Source organism: Salvelinus fontinalis, chromosome 8, assembly GCF_029448725.1.
Source record: "Salvelinus fontinalis isolate EN_2023a chromosome 8, ASM2944872v1, whole genome shotgun sequence".
NCBI lineage: Eukaryota > Metazoa > Chordata > Actinopteri > Salmoniformes > Salmonidae > Salvelinus > Salvelinus fontinalis.
This window is the reverse complement of record NC_074672.1, coordinates 20542970-20567268: the sequence shown is the minus strand read 5'-3', so window position 1 is coordinate 20567268 and position 24299 is coordinate 20542970. Positions and strand designations below refer to the sequence as shown.

General features: G+C 43.7%; 1 protein-coding gene across 9 annotated transcripts in view; it reads left to right on the top strand.

Annotated features, from left to right (window-relative positions):
- The window catches only part of LOC129860845 (disks large-associated protein 4-like), a 159725-nt gene extending 135816 nt beyond the window's left edge, over positions 1-23909 (top strand). For all 9 annotated transcript variants that reach the window (XM_055931690.1, XM_055931689.1, XM_055931684.1 and 6 more), the window contains 6 exons: positions 15774-16207; positions 16338-16429; positions 17863-18302; positions 19114-19205; positions 19695-19838; positions 19953-23909. In XM_055931690.1, coding sequence (XP_055787665.1) covers positions 15774-16207; positions 16338-16429; positions 17863-18302; positions 19114-19205; positions 19695-19838; positions 19953-20177 — 1427 coding nt within the window. In that variant the 3' untranslated portion in view covers positions 20178-23909. The remainder of the gene's footprint in view (positions 1-15773; positions 16208-16337; positions 16430-17862; positions 18303-19113; positions 19206-19694; positions 19839-19952) is intronic.
- The last annotated feature ends 390 nt before the right edge of the window (positions 23910-24299 follow it).

Here is a 24299-nt window from a genome sequence, read left to right as displayed (position 1 = left end):
TGTTTTTCCCTACTAGTATCAGATACTTAGGGCTGGCATTATCTGTGGAACCAGTGGTTGAGTAGTAGCATAGCTGGTTGGCACTGACCCCACAGGAGCAGAGGTTCAAGGCAGCTTAGTTTACCTACCCCATAATCACCTCTGGGCGGGCAGCCCATGATCATGGAGTAGAAGAGGGCAGGGCAAGTGTAGTACAACTCACAGAAAGACTGGACAGAGAGCATTTCTGCCAACAGTATGAATAATATGTAGTGCTACAGCTTTAGTGAGTGCTTATTTCTGTCATTAGTGTTACTGATGGAATATTACTTTTTTTCTATGACATTTGTTTGAGGGAGTCGGCTCTGTCAGTCTGGGCATTATACATGTTTGTGTGTACTGTGTATGGTCCACGCTAGCCTCATAGACATGGGTATCAAGAGGCTTGTGGTACTTAGAACGTGACAACACGGAACACGTTACATTAATTCACTCGTTTAGTCTTGTGTGTCTATGCTGGGCATTTGAGGAATGTGTCTCGTTCTCAGGGAGTAAATGTCCCTTTGTCCTCGGCTGGCGCTGGGCCCAGAGTCGAGGCTGTTGCTGCTCTTACAGCAATGTGTGAGACAGCATTTCTCTCTGTGGCCCCTGGATTCCACAGCCCTGTTTGTGTGCATTGGTGACATTTTAATGATGGATTAAATGGAGCAGCCTGGCGTTTGTTGATGACTGATCTCATGTCTACACTACCCTGTTGATTTAAACAAAGGATTCTGAAGGAAGTTTGGTCACACCAACATTAGCCTATATAGGACAGGCGTTTCCCTTCGTAACAGTGAATCGACTGTGAAACAGGCCGAGGCAAACCCATGTAATTACCCTGCCCTTGTTTAATTATTTTTGTTAACCTTTATGTAACTAGGCAAGTCGGTTAAGAACAAATTCTTATTTATAGTAACTGTCTACCCCGGCCAAACACGAACCCGGACAACGCTGGGGCAATTGTGCGCCTCCCTATGGCACTCCCAATCACGGCTGTTTGTGATACAGCCTGGAATCGAACCTCGGTCTGTAGTGACGCCTCTAGCACTGAAATGCAGTGCCTTAGACTGCTGTACCACTCAGGAGCCCTTGTAGTAGTCAAGTATGTAGGTTATTCCCTACAGTTACCGGAAATAGTGATACCAACTTTTTTTTCATTTAGCCTGTGACTGTGTGTGTGTAGTCATGTGTGGGAGTAGACTTGGAGCCCATATGATTTGATGAATGTGGTAACTGGACTAGAGGTCGACCGATTAGGATTTTTCAACACCGATACCGATTTTTTTTGCAGGACCAAAAAAGCCGATAACGATTAATTGTCTTTTTTTGTGTGTGTTTTTTTTTGTTGAAATTTAAAAAAAATTATAGTTGAAGTCGGAAGTTTACATACACCTAGGTTGGAGTCATTAAAACTCGTTTTTCAACCACTCCACAATTGTCTTGTTAACAAACTGTAGTTTTTGCAAATTGGTTAGGACATCTACTTTGTGCATGACACAAATCATTTTTCCAACAATTGTTTACAGACAGATTATTTCACTGAGAATTCACTGTATCACAATTCCAGTGGGTCAGAAGTTTACATAGACTAAGTTGACTGTGCCTTTAAACAGCTTGGAAAATTACAGAAAAATATGTCATGGCTTGAGAAGATTCTGATAGGCTAATTGACATAATTTGAGTCAATTGGAGATGTACTTGTGGATGTATTTCAAGGCCTACCTTCAAACTCAGTGCCTCTTTGCTTAACATCAAAAGAAATCAGACAAGACCTCAGAAAATAAATTGTAGACTTCCACAAGTCTGGTTCATCCATTTTCCAAATGCCTGAAGGTACCACGTTCAACTGTACAAACAATAGTACGCAAGTATTAACACCATGGGACCACGCAGCTGTCATACCGCTCAGGAAGGAGACGCGTACTGTCTCCTAGAGGTGAACGTACTTTGGTGCGAGTAGTGCAAATCAATCCCAGAACAACAGCAAAGGACCTTGTGAAGATGGTGGAGGAAACAGGTACAAAAGTATCTACATCCACAGTAAAACGAGTCCTATATCGACATAACCTGAAAGGCCGCTCAGCAAGGAAGAAGCCACTGCTCCATAACCGCCCAAAAAAGCCAGACTGGTTTGCAACTGCACATGGGGACAAAGATCGTACTTTTTGTAGAAATGTCCTCTGGTCTGATGAAACAAATATAGAACCTTTTGGCCATAATGACCATTGTTATGTTAGGAGGAAAAAGGGGGAGGCTTGCAAGCCCGAAAGAACACCATCTCAACCGTGAAGCACGGGTCTGACAGCATCATGTTGTTGGGGTGCTTTGCTGCAGGAGGGACTGGTGCACATAATAATCCTCCTTCATGATGTTTTTTTATGTGGATATATTGAAGCAACATCTCAAGACATCAGTCAGGAAGTTAAAGCTTGGTCGCAAATGGGTCTTCCAAATGGACAATGACCCCAAGCATACTTCCAAAGTTGTGACAAAATGGCTTAAGGACAACAAAGCCAAGGTATTGGAGTGGCCATCACAAAGCCCTGACATCAATCCTATAGAAAATTTGTGGGCAGAACTGAAAAAGCGTGGAGGCCTACAAACCTGACTCAGTTACACCAGCTCTGTCAGGAGGAATGGGCCAAAATTCACCCAATTTATTGTGGGAAGCTTGTGAAAGGCTACCTGTAACGTTTGACCCAAGTTAAACATTTTAAAGGCAATGTTACTAAATACTAATTGAGTATGTAAACTTCTAACCCACTGGGAATGTGATGAAAAAAATAAAAGCTGAAATAAATAATTCTCTACTATTATTTTGACATTTCACATTCTTAAAATATAGTGGTGATCCTAACTGAACTAAGACAGGGAATTTTTACTAGGATTAAATGTCAGGAATTGTGAAACTAAGTTTAAATGTATTTGGTTAAGGTATGTAAACTTCTGACTTCAACTGTATATATATTTGTAATAATGATAATTAACACAATACTGAATGAACAATGAACACTTTTATTTTAACTTAATATAATACATAAATAAATCTATTTAGTCTCAAATAAATAATGAAACATGCTCAATTTGGTTTAAATAATACAAAACAGTGTTGGAGAAAAAAGGAGAAGTGCAATATGTGCCATGTAAAAAAGCTAACGTTTAAGTTCCTTACCCAGAACATATGAAAGCTGGTGGTTCAATATTCCCAGTTAAAAAGTTTTAGTTTGTAGTTATTATAGGAATTATGACGCGTCAACTATTTCTCTATACCATTTGTATTTCATATACCTTTGACTATTGGCTGTTCTAATAGGCACTTTAGTATTGCCAGCCTAATCTCAGGAGTTGATAGGCTTGAAGTCATAAACAGTGCTGTGATCAAGCATTGCTAAGAGCTGCTGGCAAACGCAGGAAAGTACTGTTTGAATGAATGCTTAGGAGCCTGCTGCTGCCTACCACCGCTCAGTCAGTCTGCTATATCAAATCATAGACTTAATTATAATATAATAAACACAGAAATTCAGGCCTTTGGTCATTAATATGGTCAAATCCGGAAACTATCATTTAGAAAACAAAATGTTTATTCTTTCAGTGAAATACGGAACCGTTCCTTATTTTATAAAAGGGGTGGCATCCCTAAGTATAAATATTGCTGTTACATTGCACAACCTTCAATGTTATGTCATAATTATGTAAAATTCTGGCAAATTAGTTCACAACGAGCCAGGCGGCCCAAACTGTTGCATATACCCTGACTCTACTTGCACTGAACGCAAGAGAAGTGACACAATTTCCCTAGTTAATATTGCCTGCTAACATGAATTTCTTAACTAAATATGCAGGTTTAAAAATATATACTCATGTGTATTGATTTTAAGAAAGGCATTGATGTTTATGGTTAGGTACATTTGTGCAAAGATTGTGCTTTTTTCAGCAATGCACTTTTGTTAAATCATCACCCGTTTGGCGAAGTTGAAGTAGGCTGTGATTTGATGATAATCAATGCGTGGCTGTTAATTTATATGCAATGCAGGACAAGCTAGTTAACCTAGTAATATCATCAACCATGTGTAATTAACTAGTGATTATGTGAAGATTGGTTGTTTTTTTTATACGGTAAGTTTAATGCTAGCTAGCAATTTACCTTGGCTCCTTGCTGCACTCGCGTAACAGGTGGTCAGCCTGCCACGCAGTTTCCTCGTGGATTGTAATGTAATCGTCCATAATCGATGTCCAAAAATGCTGATTATCGATTATGAAAACTTGAAATCGGCCCTAATTTAATCGGCAGCTGTTTAAATACCTAGCCAGCTAAGTACAGTGCCTTGCGAAAGTATTCACCCGCGTTAGCATTTTGTTGCCTTACAACCTGGAATTAAAATAGATTTTGGGGGGAGTTTGTATCATTTGATTAACGCAACACTTTGAAGATGCAAAATATTTTTTCTTGTGAAACAAACAAGAAATAAGACAAACTGAACTTGAGCGTGCATAACTATTCACCCCCCCCCCCACCCCCCAAGTCAATACTTTGTAGAGCCATCTTTTGCAGCAATTACAGCTGCAAGTCTCTTGGGGTATGTCCCTATAAGCTTTGCACATCTAGCCACTGGGATTTTTCCCCCTTCTTCAAGGCAAAACTGCTCCAGCTCCTTCAAGTTGGATGGGTTCCTGCTGGTGTACAGCAATCTTTAAGTCATACCACATTCTCAATTGGATTGAGGTTTGGGCTTTGACTAGGCCATTCCAAGACATTTAAATGTTTCCCCTTAAACCACTCGAGTGTTGCTTTAGCAGTGTGCTTGGGGTCATTGTCCCGCTGGAAGGTGAACCTCCGTCCCAGTCTCAAATCTCTGGAAGACTGAAACAGGTTTCCCTCAAGAATGTCCCTGTATTCAGTGCCATCCTTAGTTTCCAAGTCCCTGCCAATGAAAAACATCCCCACAGCTGCCACCACCATGCTTCACGGTGGGGATGGTGTTCTCGGGGTGATGAAAGGTGTTGGGTTTGTGCCAGACATAGCATTTTCCTTGATGGCCAAAAAGTTACATTTTAATCTCATCTAACCAGAGTACCTTTTTCCATATGTTTGGGGAGTCTCCCACATGCCTTTGGCGAACACCAAACGTGTTTACTTATTTATTTATTTAACTTCTACTTAGTCACAATCCCGGATCCGGGAGCACCCCCATCAGTAAAAAAGCTGACTATCATAGCCTAGCATAGCGTCACAAGTAAATACTAGCATCTAAATATCATTAAATCACAAGTCCAAGACACCAGATGAAAGATACACATCTTGTGAATCCAGCCATCATTTCTGATTTTTAAAATGTTTTACAGGGAAGACACAATATGTATTTCTATTAGCTAACCACGATAACAAAAGACACAACTTTTTTTTCTCCGCCATTTTTTTCCTGCATAGGTAGCTATCACAATTTCGACCAAATAAAGATATAAATAGTCACTAACCAAGAAACAACTTCATCAGATGACAGTCTGATAACATATTTATTGTATAGCATATGTTTTGTTAGAAACATGTGCATATTTCAGGTATAAATCATAGTTTGCCATTGCAGCCACCATCACAACTCTCACCAAAGCAACTAGAATAAATACAGAGACCAACGTGAATTACCTAAATACTCATCATAAAACATTTATGAAAAATACACAGCGTACAGCAAATGAAAGACAAAGATCTTGTGAATCCAGACAATATTTCCGATTCTTTAAGTGTTTTACAGCGAAAACACAATATAGCATTATATTAGCTTACTACAATAGCCAACCACACAACAGCATTGATTCAAGCCAACAATAGCGATAACGAATAAACCAGCAAAAGATATTAATTTTTTCACTAACCTTCTCAAACTTCTTCAGATGACAGTCCTATAACATCATATTACACAATACATATAGAGTTTGTTCGAAAATGTGCATATTTAGCGGCACAAATCGTGGTTATACAATGACAATAGTAGCCAAGCTGCCAACAATATGTTGGGAGAAATCTTGGGAGTGGCACCTAATCTAATCAGTAACTAATCATAAACTTGACTAAAAAATACAGGTTGGACAGCAAATGAAAGATACACTAGTTCTTAATGCAACCGCTGTGTTAGATTTTTAAAATTAACGTTACTACGACATACAGCGTGCGTTAAAGCGAGACCGCAACGAAATTAATGGCGGAATAGGAGTTTTACATTTTTCAACAGAACAATGAATTAACATCATAAATAGTTCTTACTTTTTGATGAGCTTTCATCAGAATCTTGGGCAAGTTGTCCTTTGTCCAAAAGAATCGTTGATCGGTTGTAGATTGTCGCCTTCAACTTTGGAATTAGCAGTAAACATTAGCCATGTGGCCCAGACGTGCCCAACTCACTATAACGCACCACAAAGAAATATCCGAAAATCGCAATATACTGATATAAACTGATATAACTCGGTTTAAAATAACAACATTATGATGTCTTTAACACCTATATCGAATAAAATCAGAGCCGGATATATCTAAGGCCTATAACGGGAGCTTTCCAGAACGCCATCCTGAGGTCTGTCTTGCGTCATGGCGAAAGATGAAAAGACTGGACCCCACGTTCCCATCCCATTTATATGGCCTCAGATCTGCCTAGCAACTCCATTCCAATTCTCACTATTTGCTGACATCTAGGGGAAGGCGTATGCAGTGCATCTCGACCAATAGAAGACATACAAATTAATAAAATGACCCCAGAACAGCCTGCCTTATTTAAGATTTCTCACTTCCTCACAGGAAAATTGCTCCAACTTGAGTTCTGTTTTACTCACAGATATAATTCAAACGGTTTTAGAAACTAGAGTGTTTTCTATCCAATAGTAATAATATGCATATTGTACGAGCAAGAATTGAGTACGAGGCAGTTTAATTTGGGAACTACATTTTTACAAAGTGAAAACAGCACCCCCTATTGAGAAAAGGTTTTAAGCAATGGCCACTCTTCCGTATAGCCCAGCTGCAAAAAGCAATCTATCATTCAGGCCATGGGCTTGCATTCATGATGAGATTGTAAGCTAGCTAAATTAGAACAAGTGTGACTAAACCAGTGTGGCAAATTTTTTCAGTCATCAGCGCATGCCATTTTGCAGAAATATATAGCCAATAAATGTTGTATTGAATAACAGTGTAATTTACATTATGTTTTCAGTAAGAAAACAGTAACTGCTAGCGTGTGGTTGTCAGAACAATGGTGATAACCACTGAGGTATAATGATAATCCAAGATGGCGTAGCAGTCAGATGTCCTTTGTCCTCGTCTTGTCCCGTGTATATATATTTTATTTTCTTTTTATATATATATTCTTTTCTTCTTAAAAACTCAACTTCAAAACACTCTCCTGCAACCCACCTCACCAAATGTGGTGCGGATCTGTTTTTTTTTTCTTCCTCAAAAGTATTATTCACCTCGTATCCGAAATCTACAACAGAAGCTAACCAGAAGTTAGCCAGCTCACAAGCTAACGTTAGTAGTTCAGCTAACCACAGCTAGCGCTCATCAGCTATCCTTTAGCTCGGAAAACTATTGCCAGTTTTGTACAACGCGACTCAGACCAGAGCATACCAGACCTATTTTCTCTCCATATCCCCGGATTTTTACCTCAAGCTCTGGACATTTACACCTGGATCTTGCAGCTAACTAGCTGCTATCCGAGTGACTATCGGCTAACATCAATTCCGGAGCAAACACCAATTATCCCGGAGCTAGCCAGCTGAAGAGTTCCATCAGCCACTCCTGGGCTACAATCACCTATCCGGACCCGTTTTACTGCCGATGCGGAGCCCCACCGGGCCTTCACGACTGGGATACCGACATTATCTGCCCGAGGGAGTATTTCAACTGGCCCCTCCATCGCGACGTAACCTGAACGTCCATATACTAACTGCGGCCCGCTAATCGTTAGCTGTCTTGAGCATATCGGCTGCTATCTGAACAGGTCTATCGAACAATCTTCTTAGGCCACTATAACTATTTTGACAATTGGATTGGTCCCCTCTACCACACGGAACCCCACTAATCTACCGACGGAATTGCACGGCGTGGCTAAAAACAGACCTCCATCTTCTGCTAGCTTGCTACCCATGACTAGCTGTCTGAATCACGAAGCTAGCACCAGTTAGCAAACACAATTCTACAACTCACAACCTCTCTTTCGCCACCGCCATCCGGCTTGGATTCTCTGTCGACACGACCACGTCTGGTCTGCAGACAAATACCCCATCCGCTGTGCCCTCAACCGGCCTCCGTCTGAGCAGACCCCCTCCGTCTGAGCAGACCACCCCCCCGGGCTACTAACTTTAAACGCCGCGGGCTAGCTTAGTGGAGGCCTCACTGCTCCATCTACGGCTGCCCCCTGGACACTATGATCACTCGGCTACATAGCTGATGACTGCTTGACTGTCCATTAATTCACGGTACTCCATTCCGTTTATTTGTGTTTTATCTGTCGGCTCTGTGCTTTAACTCAGGATCTGTGTGTAGTTAATCTGACCCTGTCTGCCTGGTCGTCGCCATTTTTACCTGCTGTTGCTGTTAGCTGCTGTTATCTCACCTGTTGTTTTAGCTAGCTCTCCCAATCAAGACCTGCATTCACTTTATGCCTTATTGTATGTCTCTCTCAAATATCAATATGCCTTGCATACTGTTGTTCAGGCTAGTTATCATTGTTTTGGTTTGCAATGGACCCCGTAGTTCCACTCTCCGTACCTCTGATACCTCCTTTGTCTCACCCCCCCACACATGCGGTGACCTCACCCATTGAGACCAGCATGTCCAGAGATACAACCTCTCTTATCATCACCCAGTGCCTGGGCTTACCTCCGCTGTACCCGTGCCCCACCATACCCTGGTCTGCACATTATGCCCAGAATCTATTCTACCACGCCCATATATCTGCTCCTTTTATTCCTTGTCCCCAACGCTCTAGGCGACCAGTTTTGATAGCCTTTAGCCGCACCCTCATCCTACTACTCCTCTGTTCCTCGGGTGATGTGGAGGTAAACCCAGGCCCTGCATGTCCCCAGTCACCCTCATTTGTTGACTTCTGTGATCGAAAAAGCCTTGGCCTTATGCATGTCAACATCAGAAGCCTCCTCCCTAAGTTTGCCTTACTCACCGCTTTAGCACACTCTGCCAACCCTGATGTCCTTGCCGTTTCCGAATCCTGGCTTAGGAAGGCCACCAAAAATTCTGAATTTCCATTCTATAACACTTTCCGTCAAGATAGAACTGCCAAAGGGGGAGGAGTTGCAATCTACTGTAGAGATAGCCTGCAAAGTTCTGTCATACTTTCCAGGTCTATGCCCAAACAGTTCGAACTTCTAATTTTAAAAATTAATCTCTCCAGAAATAAGTCTCTCACTGTTGCCGCCTGCTACCGACCCCCCTCAGCTCCCAGCTGTGCCCTGGACACCATCTGTGAATTGATCGCTCCCCATCTAGCTTCAGAGTTTGTTCTGTTAGGTGACCTAAACTGGGATATGCTTAACACCCCGGCAGTCCTACAATCTAAGCTTGATGCCCTCAATCTCACTCAAATCATCAAGGAACCCACCAGGTACAACCCTAAATCCGTAAACAGGGGCACCCTAATAGACATTATCCTGACCAACTTGCCCTCCAAATACACCTCTGCTGTCTTCAATCAAGATCTCAGCGATCACTGCCTCATTGCCTGTATCCGCCACGGGTCCGCGGCCAAACAACCACCCCTCATCACTGTCAAACGCTCCCTAAAACACTTCTGCGAGCAGGCCTTTCTAATCGACCTGGCCCGGGTACCCTGGAAGGATATTGACCTCATCCCGTCAGTTGAGGATGCCTGGTCATTCTTTAAAAGTTACTTCCTCACCATATTAGACAAGCATGCTCCGTTCAAAAAATGCAGAACCAAGAACAGATATAGCCCTTGGTTCACTCCAGAGCTGACTGCCCTCGACCAGCACAAAAACATCCTGTGGCGAACTGCAATAGCATCGAAGAGCCCCCGCGATATGCAACTGTTCAGGGAAGTCGGGAACCAATACACGCAGTCAGTCAGGAAAGCAAAGGCCAGCTTTTTCAAGCAGAAATTTGCATCCTGTAGCTCTAACTCCAAAAAGTTCTGGGATACTGTAAAGTCCATGGAAACAAGAGCACCTCCTCCCAGCTGCCCACTTCACTGAGGCTAGGTAACACGGTCACCACTGATAAGTCCGTGATAATCGAAAACTTCAACAAACATTTCTCAATGGCTGGCCATGCCTTCCTCCTGGCGACTCCAACCTTGGCCAACAGCCCCGCTCCCCCCGCTGCTACTCGCCCAAGCCTCCCCAGCTTCTCCTTTACCCATATCCAGATAGCAGATGTTCTGAAAGAGCTGGAAAACCTGGACCCATACAAATCAGCTGGGCTTGACAATCTGGACCCCCTATTTCTGAAACTGTCCGCCGCCATTGTCGCACCCCCTATTACCAGCCTGTTCAACCTCTCCTTCGTATCATCTGAGATCCCCAAGGATTGGAAAGCTGCCGCGGTCATCCCCCTCTTCAAAGGGGGAGACACCCTGGACCCAAACTGTTACAGACCTATATCCATCCTGCCCTGCCTATCTAAGGTCTTCGAAAGCCAAGTCAACAAACAGATCACTGACCATCTCGAATCCCACCGTACCTTCTCCGCTATGCAATCCGGTTTCCGAGCCGGTCACGGGTGCACCTCAGTCACGCTCAAGGTACTAAACGATGTCATAACCGCCATCGATAAAAGACATTACTGTGCAGCCGTCTTCATCGACCTGGCCAAGGCTTTCGACTCTGTCAATCACCATATTCTTATCGGCAGACTCAGTAGCCTCGGTTTTTCTAATGACTGCCTTGCCTGGTTCACCAACTACTTTGCAGACAGAGTTCAGTGTGTCAAATCGGAGGGCATGTTGTCCGGTCCTCTGGCAGTCTCTATGGGGGTACCACAGGGTTCAATTCTCGGGCCGACTCTTTTCTCTGTATACATCAATGATGTTGCTCTTGCTGCGGGCGATTCCCTGATCCACCTCTACGCAGACGACACCATTCTGTATACTTCCGGCCCTTCCTTGGACACTGTGCTATCTAACCTCCAAACGAGCTTCAATGCCATACAACACTCCTTCCGTGGCCTCCAACTGCTCTTAAACGCTAGTAAAACCAAATGCATGCTTTTCAACCGTTCGCTGCCTGCACCCGCACGCCCGACTAGCATCACCACCCTGGACGGTTCCGACCTAGAATATGTGGACATCTATAAGTACCTAGGTGTCTGGCTAGACTGCAAACTCTCCTTCCAGACTCATATCAAACATCTCCAATCCAAAATCAAATCTAGAGTCGGCTTTCTATTCCGCAACAAAGCCTCCTTCACTCACGCCGCCAAACTTACCCTAGTAAAACTGACTATCCTACCGATCCTCGACTTCGGCGATGTCATCTATAAAATAGCTTCCAATACTCTACTCAGCAAACTGGATGCAGTTTATCACAGTGCCATCCGTTTTGTTACTAAAGCACCTTATACGACCCACCACTGCGACCTGTATGCCCTAGTCGGCTGGCCCTCGCTACATGTTCGTCGTCAGACCCACTGGCTCCAGGTCATCTACAAGGCTATGCTAGGTAAAGTGCCGCCTTATCTCAGTTCACTGGTCACGATGGCTACACCCACCCGTAGCACGAGCTCCAGCAGGTGTATCTCACTGATCATCCCTAAAGCCAAAACCTAATTTGGACGCCTTTCCTTCCAGTTCTCTGCTGCCTGCGACTGGAACGAATTGCAAAAATCTCTGAAGTTGGAGACTTTTATCTCCCTCAACAACTTTAAAAATCTGCTATCCGAGCAGCTAACCGATCGCTGCAGCTGTACATAGTCCATCTGTAAACTACCCACCCAATTTACCTACCTCACCCCCCCATACTGCTTTTATTTATTTACTTTTCTGCTCTTTTGCACACCAGTATCTCTTCTTGCACATGATCATCTGATGATTTATCACTCCAGTGTTAATCTGCTAAATTGTAATTACTCGATTTATTGCCTACCTCATGCCTTTTGCACACATTGTATATAGATTCTCTTTTTTTTCTACCATGTTATTGACTTGTTTATTGTTTACTCCATGTGTAACTCTGTGTTGTTGTCTGTTCACACTGCTATGCTTTATCTTGGCCAGGTCGCAGTTGCAAATGAGAACTTGTTCTCAACTAGCCTACCTGGTTAAATAAAGGTGAAATAAAAAATAAAATAAATAATAAGAAATGAAGATGTCCAGGATGTCCGCCCGTAAAAAAAAAAAAGAGGATGTCCGTCCCTTTTTCTCCCAACTTCGTGGTATCCAATTGGTAGTGTCTACTGTCTTGTCTCATCGCTGCAACTCCCGTACGGACTCGGGAGAGGCGAAGGTCGAGAGCCATGCGTCCTCCGAAACACAACCCAACCTAGCCGCACTGCTTCTTGACACAACGCATATCCAACCCGGAAGCCAGCCGCACCAATGTGTCGGAGGAAACACGGTACGCCTAGCGACTTGGTCAGCGTGCACTGCGCCCGGCCAGCCACAGGAGTCGCTAGTTCGCGATGAGATAAGGATATCCTTGCCGGCCAAACCCTCCCTAACCTGGACGACACTGGGCCAATTGTGCGCCACCCCATGGGCCTCCCGGTCGGCTGCGGCAAAGCCTGGGCTCGAACCCAGAATCTCTGTCTTAAGGCGCCTTAGACCACTGCGCCACCCGGGAGGCCCGCCCATTGTTTTCACAGTAATTTACTGCGTAAAGGTGTTGACTAAAGTGTCTTATTAGGAATTTTCAAATCTGCCTTCTCTGTGGCCATCTATGAACATTTTTCTTTCTGAGCCGGAAGTCAAAACTGCACTACCGAAGCAAAACTGTAGGAGCACTCAAAGCCGTGCTACTAGACCGGAACCTGAACACCTATGGCAGGTTGAGCGCTTCAAGTTCCTTGGTGTCCACATTACCAACAAACTAACATGGTCCATGCACATCAAGACAGTTGTGAAGAGGGCACGACAAAAGCTATTCCCCCTCTGGAGACTGAAAAGATTTGGCATTGGTCCTCAGAAGATTCTACAGCTGCACCATCAAGAGCATCCTGACTGGTTGCATTACTGCCTGGTATGGCAACTGCTCGGCCTCTGACTGCAAGGCACTACAGAGGGTAGTGCATACGGCCCAGTACATCACTTGGGCCAAGCTTCCTGCCATCTAGGACCTCTATACCAAGCGGTGTCAGAGGAAGGCCCTAAAAATTGACAAAGACTTCAACCACCCGTCATGGACTGTTCTCTCTGCTACCTCACGGCAAGCGGTACCGGAGCGCCAAGTGTAGATCCAAGAGGCTTCTTCTACCCACAAGCCACAAGCCATAAGACTCCTGAACACCTAATCAAATGGCTACCCCCCCCCCCCCTCTCTTTTACACCGCTGCTACTCAGTAATCATTTATGCAAAGGTTTGGGGTCACTTAGAAATGTCCTTGTTTTTTAAAGAAAAGCACATTTTTTTTGTCAATTTAAAATAACATCAAATGTGTAGACATTGTTAATATTGAATAGACTGATGAGTTTCAGAAGAAAGGTCTTTGTTTCTGCCCATTTTGAGCCTGTAATCAAACCCACAAATGCTGATGCTCCAGATACTCAACTAGTCTAAAGGTCAGTTTTATTGCTTCTTTAATCAGGACAACAGTTTTCAGCTGTGCTAACATAATTGCAAAAGGGTGTTCTAAGGATCAATTAGCCTTTTAAAATGATACACTTGGATTTGCTAACACAATGTGCCATTGGAGCACAGGAGTGATGGTTGCTGATAATGGGCCTCTGTACGCCTATGTAGATATTCCATAAATCTGCCGTTTCCAGCTACAATAGTCATTTACAACATTAACAATGTCTACACTGTATTTCTGATCAATTTGATGTTATTTTAATGCACATACATCCAGATAATGCTGCGTACCATTTTGCGCAATGACACTAAGTAGGATCGAGGCGTTGTCTACTTCATGTAGCTAACATTCATGCTTCGCCTATTCCTATTTTGATTTGAAAGATGCTGTTGCACAAATAACATGCTAATTTAGTCCTACACTATCACTGTTATCAGGCTGTATAGCTAGTTACATTACCCTGACTACATTTATTAGCTAGCTAGCGTTTAGCATTAGCGGCTAACACAACTTAGCCACAACTTGCTAAGAAAAGAAACTAGCTCTTTGCAGATGTAAGAAAACACAAACTAATAGTAGAACGCTTGTGGATTTATATTAAGAAGTGGAAACTGCATCGGAGTCATCAACATTGTTGCATGTGCTGCATTGACCATGCAGACTGAACGCAAGTGTCTCGTGGTCGAGCAAATGCGCTCCTTTAGTGGTGGGGCTAGGTCTGTGGAAAGCAGCACAATGCGAGAGAGCAGAGAGGGATGACTCAAGTAATGGAGTAAACTATGAAAATGGACGTTACAGACGGTGTGTCACATTAACAAATATTCAAATACCATTTATAGAAGGTAAAGTAAAAACCCAAACCGGTCCTTGCATCAATACCAGTGTTTTTACACCGAACAAAAATATAAACGCAACATGTAAAGTGTTGGTCCCATCTTTCATGAGCTGAAATAAAAGATCCCAGAAATGTTCCATTCACACAAAAAGCTAATTTGTTTACATCCCTGAAAGGTTTGTCACGCAACACAATGCCAGAGATGTCTCAGGTCTTTGAGGGAGCGTGCAATTAGGAATACCAACCAGCACTGTTTCCAGAGAATCTAATATTCAATTCAGTACCATAGGCCACCTCCAATGTTGTTATAGAGAATTTGGCCATTCGTCCAACCGGCCTCACAACCGCAGACCACGCGTAACCATGCCATCCCTGGACATCCACATCCGGCTTCTTCACCTGTGGGCTCGTCAGAAGGGGGAGGGCGGGGTGCTGAGAATTGTTTCTGTCTGTGGGGGGGAAAACTCATTCTGATTTGGCTGGGCCTGGCTCCCCAGTGGGTGGGCTTTGCTCCCAAGTGGGTGTGCCTATGCCCTCGCAGGCCCACCTATGGCTGCACCTCTGTGCAGTAATGTGAAATCCATAGATTTAAGGCCAAATGAATTTTTTTCAATTTTCAAAAAATCTTAAATTGTTACATGTTGCGTTCTACTTTTTGTTCAGTGTAGTAAAATAGTTTACCGCCCAGCCCTAAATTCTCATTGTTCAAATGTATTTGTTTAAACATTTTGAGAAAAAATATGGTTTACAAGTGGTCAACAATCCTAAGCCACCCCCGTCTGTTTTGCCCCATAGTTGCGCAATTGTCGGTTTTGTTGCTAAACAACCACCCCGTCTATAGTCCCATGATAATTAACATTATTTGGTAGCTAGCTAGGCAGGTAAGGGATGTCAATGGAACTGAAAAAGCAGGATGACAGGAAACATGGAGGAGTGGGTGTGTTAGGCATAGGAAAATATGTTTAGGAAAATGTGGACTTTTTTTAAACTTTTGAGCTTGCTGCTCTTTTTGCAGTGGTTTGACTTCAGCGATAACCCTCTACTCAGGACTTCTTTCTTTTACAGCTCCATGCAGCTGGTGTGGTGGCTCAGTTGGCGCTACTGGAACTTCCTGCTTTGTCCTGGTTCAGGTTTCACATAATGGTCCTTCTGTCCCTTCTCTCTTCCCAGCACTGCCGACGTGTGTAAGCAGCTCCTGTAAGAAGGCTCCCCCGCCGGTCCCTCCGCGCACCACCTCCAAGCCCTACATCTCTGTGACGGTGCAGAGCAGCACTGAGTCGGCCCAGGACACATATCTGGACCAACAAGACCACCGCAGCGAGGCCAACAGCCAATCAGGACGCAGCAGCAACTCTTCCGGCAGCCTCTGCAGCCTGCGTACAGGCAGCCTGGCCAAGGGCTCAAAGCCCCCGGCCCCCGTCGCCACCCCTGTCCCTGCCCCGAGGGACTCCCACCCACCACCCTCCTCCACCACCCAGTCTTTGCCCCAGGTCCAGCCCCAGAATGACACTCTAAACCCAGGCCCCAGCCTCACCCCAGACCAGTCCCTGACCCTACCAGAGCCTGTTCCCACCAAAAGGAAGCTCTCATCTATCGGTATCCAGGTGAGCCCAGGAATCAATTTTCTAAATTGGCAAGACCTGGGTGTTCAGTTTGAATGTCTGACTTACTGTAATGTGCTGCTACACAGAGGATGTGTAGAATGACTCATTCATTGTAATGGTTGACTTGTAGGTGGATTGCGTTCAGCCAATCCAGAGAGAGGATCAACCGCCTCCCTCGACCAAGTTCCAGTCTATTGGAGTGCAGGTGGAGAACGGCAGGCCGTAAGTCAAATCCTTATCAACACAAGATTGTTGCTGTTTAGCTATTATCTCAATCAGCTGTTAAGAGCCACTTAGGTAATAGTCATTTATCATTTTCAAACTGGAGACCTTTACTTTTTTCAGTTACATTTCCCGCACAATCTCTAAATTTAGCCGCTACACATTTGTGTTTGCATCTCGTGCTGTATCAGCCATTACTTATCCATCCATCCACACCCTCTGTAATCCCGGTTTCCTCCATTCCTTCCTGCTGCCATCCCTCCCTTTTCTCCAGGCAGTTGCCAAGGTCACTTAGCGAGCTAGCGCTGGCAACATTAGTGTAGCGTCTCTCTTTCTGATTGATGTCCTGTTTCTCCTATTTTGGCCACAGTGGAGGAGGCAGAGGGCTGTGAAGAACTGGCCATTTAAACAGCCTAGTGCAGAGTAATTCCCCATAATCGCTCTGGATAAGAGTGTCTACTACATATAAATGTAATTGGTTGGACTTGGCTGTTCTTCTCCCTATCCCTTAAAGCTGTAATCCATCTGCCTTTTCTTGTCTTCTCTCGATCACTCTCTCTCTGCCCTCATCCATCTCTCGCACGTCTTGCCGTTTCTGCATTTACTGGAAAGGCAAAGAGACGGGCAATGTGCTTTCAGCTCCTCTCATTTTTATTTTATTTATTTAATTAACTAGGCAAGTCAGTTAAGACCAAATTCATATTTACAATGACGGTCTACCGGGGAACAGTGGGTTAACTGCCTTGTTCAGGGGCAGAACAACCGATTTTTACCTTGTCCGCTCGGGGATTCGATCCAGCAACCTTTCGGTTACTGGCCCAACGCTCTAACCACTAGGCTACCTGCCGCCCCTAATGTCCTATACCTGTCAGTCAAACTCCACTTCATAGTGATGGCTTACTGTGTATGCCTGTCATTGGGAGAGGAAGTCTGACCTAGGTATTGGCTTCATAACTGTCCTTGGTCTATTTATTTGGGATACAGAGGAACAGCCTGTTAAATTGTGTGCGTGTGTGACTGAGACCTAGATTCAATGACATCAAGCATTAACAGGCGATAGCCGGCACCTGCATGGCTGATGTTCTGGCGTTGTCGGAGGTGTAACTGCATTGGAGCTGTCAAATTGACAAGCAGCTGCTCTTGTGATCATTGTCACGAAGCCACGCCCAGTAAGAAGTTCAGAATCAGAAAGTGTAGACTACATAGAAATATAGTTCCACCTCAGACACCGGCAAAACAACCACTATGCCAATGTCGGCTAGTACAGATCTAGTAGAATCAAGCCCTCGGTGTTCCAGTATTCTCTGGAACACCGTGCGGACAGAGGTGGCGCAGTGATGTGTTGGTCGTCAGGCCCCAAGGTCGACCTTTTCTACATCCACAGTGAATGATCTCCGACCTGCACCAATACTAATCCGTGTGTCTCCGTCCAGACTCAGCCGGGCCAGCAGCATGGCTTCCAGACAGGAGACAGAGACAGAGCCTCAAGACTCTAAACAAGACGCCCCTACCTCAGAAAACAACAGTACAGTCCACTGCAACAGCCAGCTGCTAGACCCCGACCCCGCTGCTTCCAACGGTAAGGAGTGTGCGGTGGTGCGGCAGCCCCCTAAACATCCCTCTTTCCCGGCTAGAGCATCCGCCTCCCTCCCAGAGAGCCTGGACCCGACCTTGGATCCCTCCTTCCTGCCCCCTCCGGACCCTAGCTTGGTGAGTGGAAACGGCAGTGCCCAGGGAGATGCGGCCGCACCCAGCACCTGCCTCCGGGACGGCAACTGGTTTCTCAAACTTCTACAGGCTGAGACGGCACGCATGGAAGGCTGGTGTCAACAGATGGAGCAGGAGACCAAAGACAAGAACATCTCAGAGGAGGGTACGAGACACACAGTACACCATACTCACTCTAGCTAAATGTATACGAGACATACTATACTCACTCTGATAGGAATACAGGGGCTTTCGGAGAGTAAGAGACAGGCAATCATACGCACTGTATACAGTAGACCAAATCAGTTCAATAGCAGTATTTGACTAAAGGAAATTAGAGAGAATCTATCAGTGGATTTGGCATTGAAAATATGTCCTCGTCTCTGAAACCCTAAGACAAGACAGTCCTTATCAACTGCTGTTAGCGATTGTAGATGCCAGGGCAGGACATGCTAATGGTTAGCAGCTAACGCTGCTCATTATCTAGTGGATCGGAGCTTCCCTTCAGCACTCTAGAGCTACTGTAGACATTTAATCTCTTTGATCTTCCTATGATCTGTCTCAGGCAGACAGATAATATTCCTCCACCTGTATTGCAGGGATTTAATGATTGTGTAATGAACACGATTGACTCCCACATCAGATTGTTCATCCGCTCTTTTCTCACTGGACCTGTACTGTATAGACTTACTTTATTATGCAAATGTTAGACTGAAGTTTAACAGTGTATAAGGTCCTTTAAAAAAGGATGAAGTGTGTCACTAGCAATGTAAATTCCACACTGGAATGAAAATGGTAGCTGAGGACCCGGATTCATGTCAAATGAAGGTCACATAACCATACCATTTTTAACAGCATTTTCATTATCCTCAAACTAGATGAATTCACTAAATATTGGTGTCTGCCCAATTTGAATAATGTTTAACTACCTGCATGTTGTTGAGGTTGTGATGGCTGACTGGCTGTTATCTGTGTAGTGATGGGCACAGTCCGCAGTGCAGTGGGCAGTGCCCAACTCCTCATAGCCCAGAAGTTCCAGCAGTTCAGAGGACTCTGTGACGAGAACCTTGTGAGTGGCACTAACCCTTCAAAATCCCTGTTGATCTGGCACATTTCAATATGCTGTTTTGAGTGTCTTGGCATGCAGAGGTTGATTTTAAGAGTTCCCCCTGGTGTCAAAATACATGCATACCAGAGGGAGGCATTTTTATGCTAGGCAATGAGGCAACACCCATTTCTGTAACAAATTACTCATTGATGCTAAATCTTCCTGAAAGTGAATAATGTTATGATTCATTTTATATTATTTATTTGTCATACACCTACTGGTGCCTAGCCCACATGTGCTTGCAAGACACCATGCCATTTTCCTTGTACTCAAAATATATATTTTTACAAATGATACGCACATACAATAATTATGGAAAGTACAGATACCATCTAGCCACACTACACAAGCGGTACTTTTCTCCTCCTGTTATGTAATGTCACTGTGTCTAGACAAGCCCATCAGCCCTTCACATTTTAAACCTGCGCTGTCCTTCTTGCTGTCTGTTAGAATGTGAATGCCAACCCTCAGCCCACAGCTCAGGACCTGGCAGGGTTCTGGGACCTACTGCAGCTCTCTGTAGAGGACATCAGTGTCAAGTTTGATGAGCTCTGGCAACTCAAGGCAAACAACTGGCAGCTGCCGGAGCAGAAGGTATTGGAATCACACCACATATCACCTCAATAGATCCTGTTTACATCCTAACAGATATTCTTAATGAGATGTTGCAAAGCAAACCCTTCATCCTAGTCTCTCTCTCATCATCAGGAAGAGAAGAAGCCTGCACCCCCCGTTGTGCCAAAGAAGACATCCAAGCCCAAGCTGAGCCCTGGGAAGGACCGGAGCATAGATTCAGCGGTGGACAAGCAGCGGCAGGAGGCCAGGAAACGCCTGATGGCGGCTAAACGTGCGGTGTCCGTACGACAGAACTCTGCCACGGAAAGCTCAGACAGCATTGAGATCTACGTCCCCGAGGCCCAGACACGCCTCTGAGAATGTACCACCATTGGCACCCTGCTCCCCCCCCACACACACTAGTGAACACACACACACCTTGCTCCCCATGAAGGAACAGCCTCAAACACAGTAGAGAAACACCCAGGGGCGGAGAGGTCGGTCCCCTAATTTCAGCGCAGCGTCCGATAGGAGGAGAGCACAGGACCGCAAAAAATGCAGAACAATGCAAAACTTTTTCCTTCCTGGCTGCCATGGAGACAGAGACCTGAACAGACATTTAGTACTATTAATATTATATTAAGTATTGTTTTCTCCTAAAATATATCAAGACTGTCTTAAATGTGCAAGTATCTTGGATAAAAGGACATCCTTATTCCTTGTGAGCTGAAGAATCTTGGTATCCCAGAAGTTTACTTTCTTCTCACCCCCTCACTGCTTCTGAGTCTGCGAGCTGGACTGGGCTCTCTCGTTTACGAGCTACGTACCACCACACTCAGGATACACACAGGTGTACTCACTCCCGGTCCACACACAGTCTTCCTCTTCTCACTTTGTATTAGGCTGCCACTGCATTGGTTGTGGACGATAGGCTTTAATGTGTATGGAATTAAATCTATATGAGATGATGGGGTTGTCGTGTACAGAGGTAGAACACAGTCAGAAGACCAGAGGAAGACCGTAGCATTAGATCTATCTCACACTGGTTATTAGTAGGATGGGTCTTTTTTTTAAATGTTCTTTATCAGATTGTTAGACAAGGTCCAGTGTTCAGTACTAAGTTATTTTTTTATAGAACAGGTACATGTACTGTCATGATGATATTTGCACATGATGCAATCATTAACTCTCACTCACAAACACACACTGTGCTGTCTGTCAGTGTCTGTGCAGACTCATGTTTTAAGTCTTATATGCCCTTTTAGGGAAGAAGAGAGATTACTATGGCCAGTTGATGTGTGCTACAGTAGGAATGTAGAATACATTGAAAATAACTTGATGACTGCACCTTCCACTCCAACTGTTTACTCCAGATCAAGTCAGCGCCCTTCTGTTTCCCTACTTATTTGGTGCAGGGGACCATGTGTATCTCTATTTATTACATTCCCAGTTTCCCACTCAACCTCCTTTACAAGGACTCCAGGCAGAATCGCTCCAATTTGATTCAGAAAGGGAATCGACTATAAGCTCCCTGTCTTCCCTGATTACAAAGACTGATTTATTTTCACCTGCATAGGCCAGAGCTCTGCAAGTTGTTTTGGGAGACAACTAGTGTAAGTAAAATGGGACATTTGAGATGGCAACGTAAAAATGATTCTGATGTCCAGTCAAAAAAAACAACCCCTAGCCTCTAAATGTTCATTTTTTTTCTCAGATCTGAAGCGATAGGTAATAGCCAAACGATATGTAATGAGTGTACCTAGTCATGCAATGTGCTGTGAGGAGCTTCCACGATACTGCTTCCTCCAGTCTAATTCTTAGACTAGTGGTTGTTTTCTGACTGGGCTGAGTTTTCTCAGGGTGAGCGCTCAGTCACTTAACACAAACAGTCAAAACCATAACAGCACTTTGGTCATCATACCCCATTAATAACCACTACTTGATTGGTCAAAGCCTTAACTCAAACTGTCTGAAATGATTAATGATCCAAAAGAATGAATACATACCATACATTATAAAGAAATGTATTTGCATAAGTATCACCCATCTGTGCATTCAAAAGGTGTGAATCAAAGTATTGGTGTCTAGTCAAGTACTATTCCTGTTTTGTTGACGTGTTTCAGACTATGCTCCAGCTGAATTATTGTAGTTATATTAGTGTCTGGCAGCTTGACATTTCATTCCTGTATACAGAAAAATGCACATTGAGGAGATTCAGGGACTAGGGTACATTCTTTTTAAGCATTTTATTTTGTATGAGACATTTCATGTGACCTGTTATGAATTTATGTTTGACCTGTGCCATAATGGTTATTGGTATTTTTCTGGGTTTGGAGAGTTGATGGTGCTGCACAGGATTGACCATTGTACTGGGATGGTGTGGAATTAAATGCCTTTTCAAGAGAAACATTTCAGCATCACTGAAAAACAGGCTTATTCCCACTATAGCAGGACAATAACATGTATGTAAATGAGCTTTCAGCTTTGCATTTCTCATAACATGAAAGTTAATTTTCACAAATGAATCTTAACGTTCCACTCATTCTCTGAATTCCAAATCAAGCCCCTAACCAAGGTACTCCTGTAGATCTGAAACTATTGGACAGGTTGTAGGCCGTCATTGTAAATAAGAATTTGTTCTTAACTGACTTGCCTAGTTAAATAAAAATAAATAAAGCAATATGGTGCAAGAAATTCCACCCAGTCTAACTGAAGCAAATAACCTCTGATCAAAGGTGATGTGACGTTATGCATAAACCTATGTGAGGGATTGATTTGGAATTTAGAAATGGATCATCTGCAAAATCAGGATCTCAGTACTACTTGTCCCCTTGAAGAGCTGGCTCTCCCCCCAATATGGTCAACACCTTTGTCACATGGCTGCCCCCAATGTGCTGATCTGATCCACAGTCAGTTTTGTATTTTTAGCTCATAATGTCAAAGAATAGAGAGAATTAGAACTGGGAAACTACGGACATGTACATTTCATTGTCCAAAGAAATCATTAAACATCCCTTTGTTACAGTACATTTCCTTGTCACCATCATTATACTGTTCTATTATACTCATTTCTATATGTAATATTAGCTCAGATGTTAATATTACAGATGATCGCTGTAGTTGGCTATTTGTTATACCCTAAATGCATGAACCATATCTCTTTGAATGGCCATCCTCATAGCTCAGAGTCATGCAAAGATCCTATTGAGATCACAGTACCAATCACAATCTGTTTTCTGTCAGTGGGTGGAGATGGCTATATTCTGTCTCGTGTCATTCAGGGTTGGTGAATTGGTCTTAGTCAATTGCAAAGATCTTTAACACATTTCACCATATTGATTGAAGATATAAGTGGAGGGAAATCAGACTAAGATTTCATTTTATCATCTATCTTTAATCGTTACAGTGAAATGTGTTAAAGACATCTTTGCAATGCACTGGCACAGCATAGGCTCCAGAATGTAGATCATGTTTCTAGATTAGATTCCTTTCGAATCAGGAGCCTGGAAGGATCAAACCCTTTAGTCCCACACTACTTCAAGAGAACATGGCCTGATCAGGTAGTTTGTATACTTGAGATATAAAGGGCTATAATGGACACAGAAGGGCCAACCCCTGATGGCATATATACTGTTGAGAATGGATGATGCAAAACTCTTCAGTCATCTGGCTTGGATTGTTAGAACTGATGATCTTGATTGTATCCTTAACGTCAATAACATTTTCCCTTGAATCTCTTTCAGGGTAATGATGGGAGACTAACAAAATTCCCTACTATATCATCTATTCTACAGATTAACTTTTCTATGGACAGACGTACCTTATAATCTCATTTACCTGACTGTAGCTATACCTTCTTAGACTTGTCACTGGTGATTACACTATCCCCATTAACCAACTCCTCTTTGAGAGATGCAAATAGTGAAACATACATAAATAAATTAGATAAAGAGGACCATTTAGATACTACTGGTCATTATTTACAAATCAAGCACATTCTATTCTATTGATAAGGGGTTGTTCATATGGTATACTAGTTAGACACTGTGAGGGTTGTTTCTTTTGAAAGAATAAAGAATTGTGATTACCATTAAAATATGTGGATATGAATTGTCAGTGTGTGAATAGTGTAAATGCAGAGAAGCAAAATGTATCATAGAGCACCCCCTACTGACATCTAGATGGTAGGCCTATTGACCTCAGACAAACAAACCAATGCCGCGTTCAAGTCATGTCGGAAATTCAGGACCTCCGAGATAAAGCGAGAATCTCAATTGCATTCTCCTGGAGTCCTTTCTCCTTGCCACCTTCTCAAACCCCATTGGATACGAAAGCCAGAGGTTCCTCCCTTTTGACCTTCTCCAATAGGTGTTGAGAAGGAGACAAGGAGAGAGGACGCGAGGAGTGTGCAATTGAGATTCTCCCAAAAAATTAACGTAAGTTATTTGGTAGAGCTTCCTATTGGTTGATTCTGATACGGCTTCACATACTCGTGGGAAA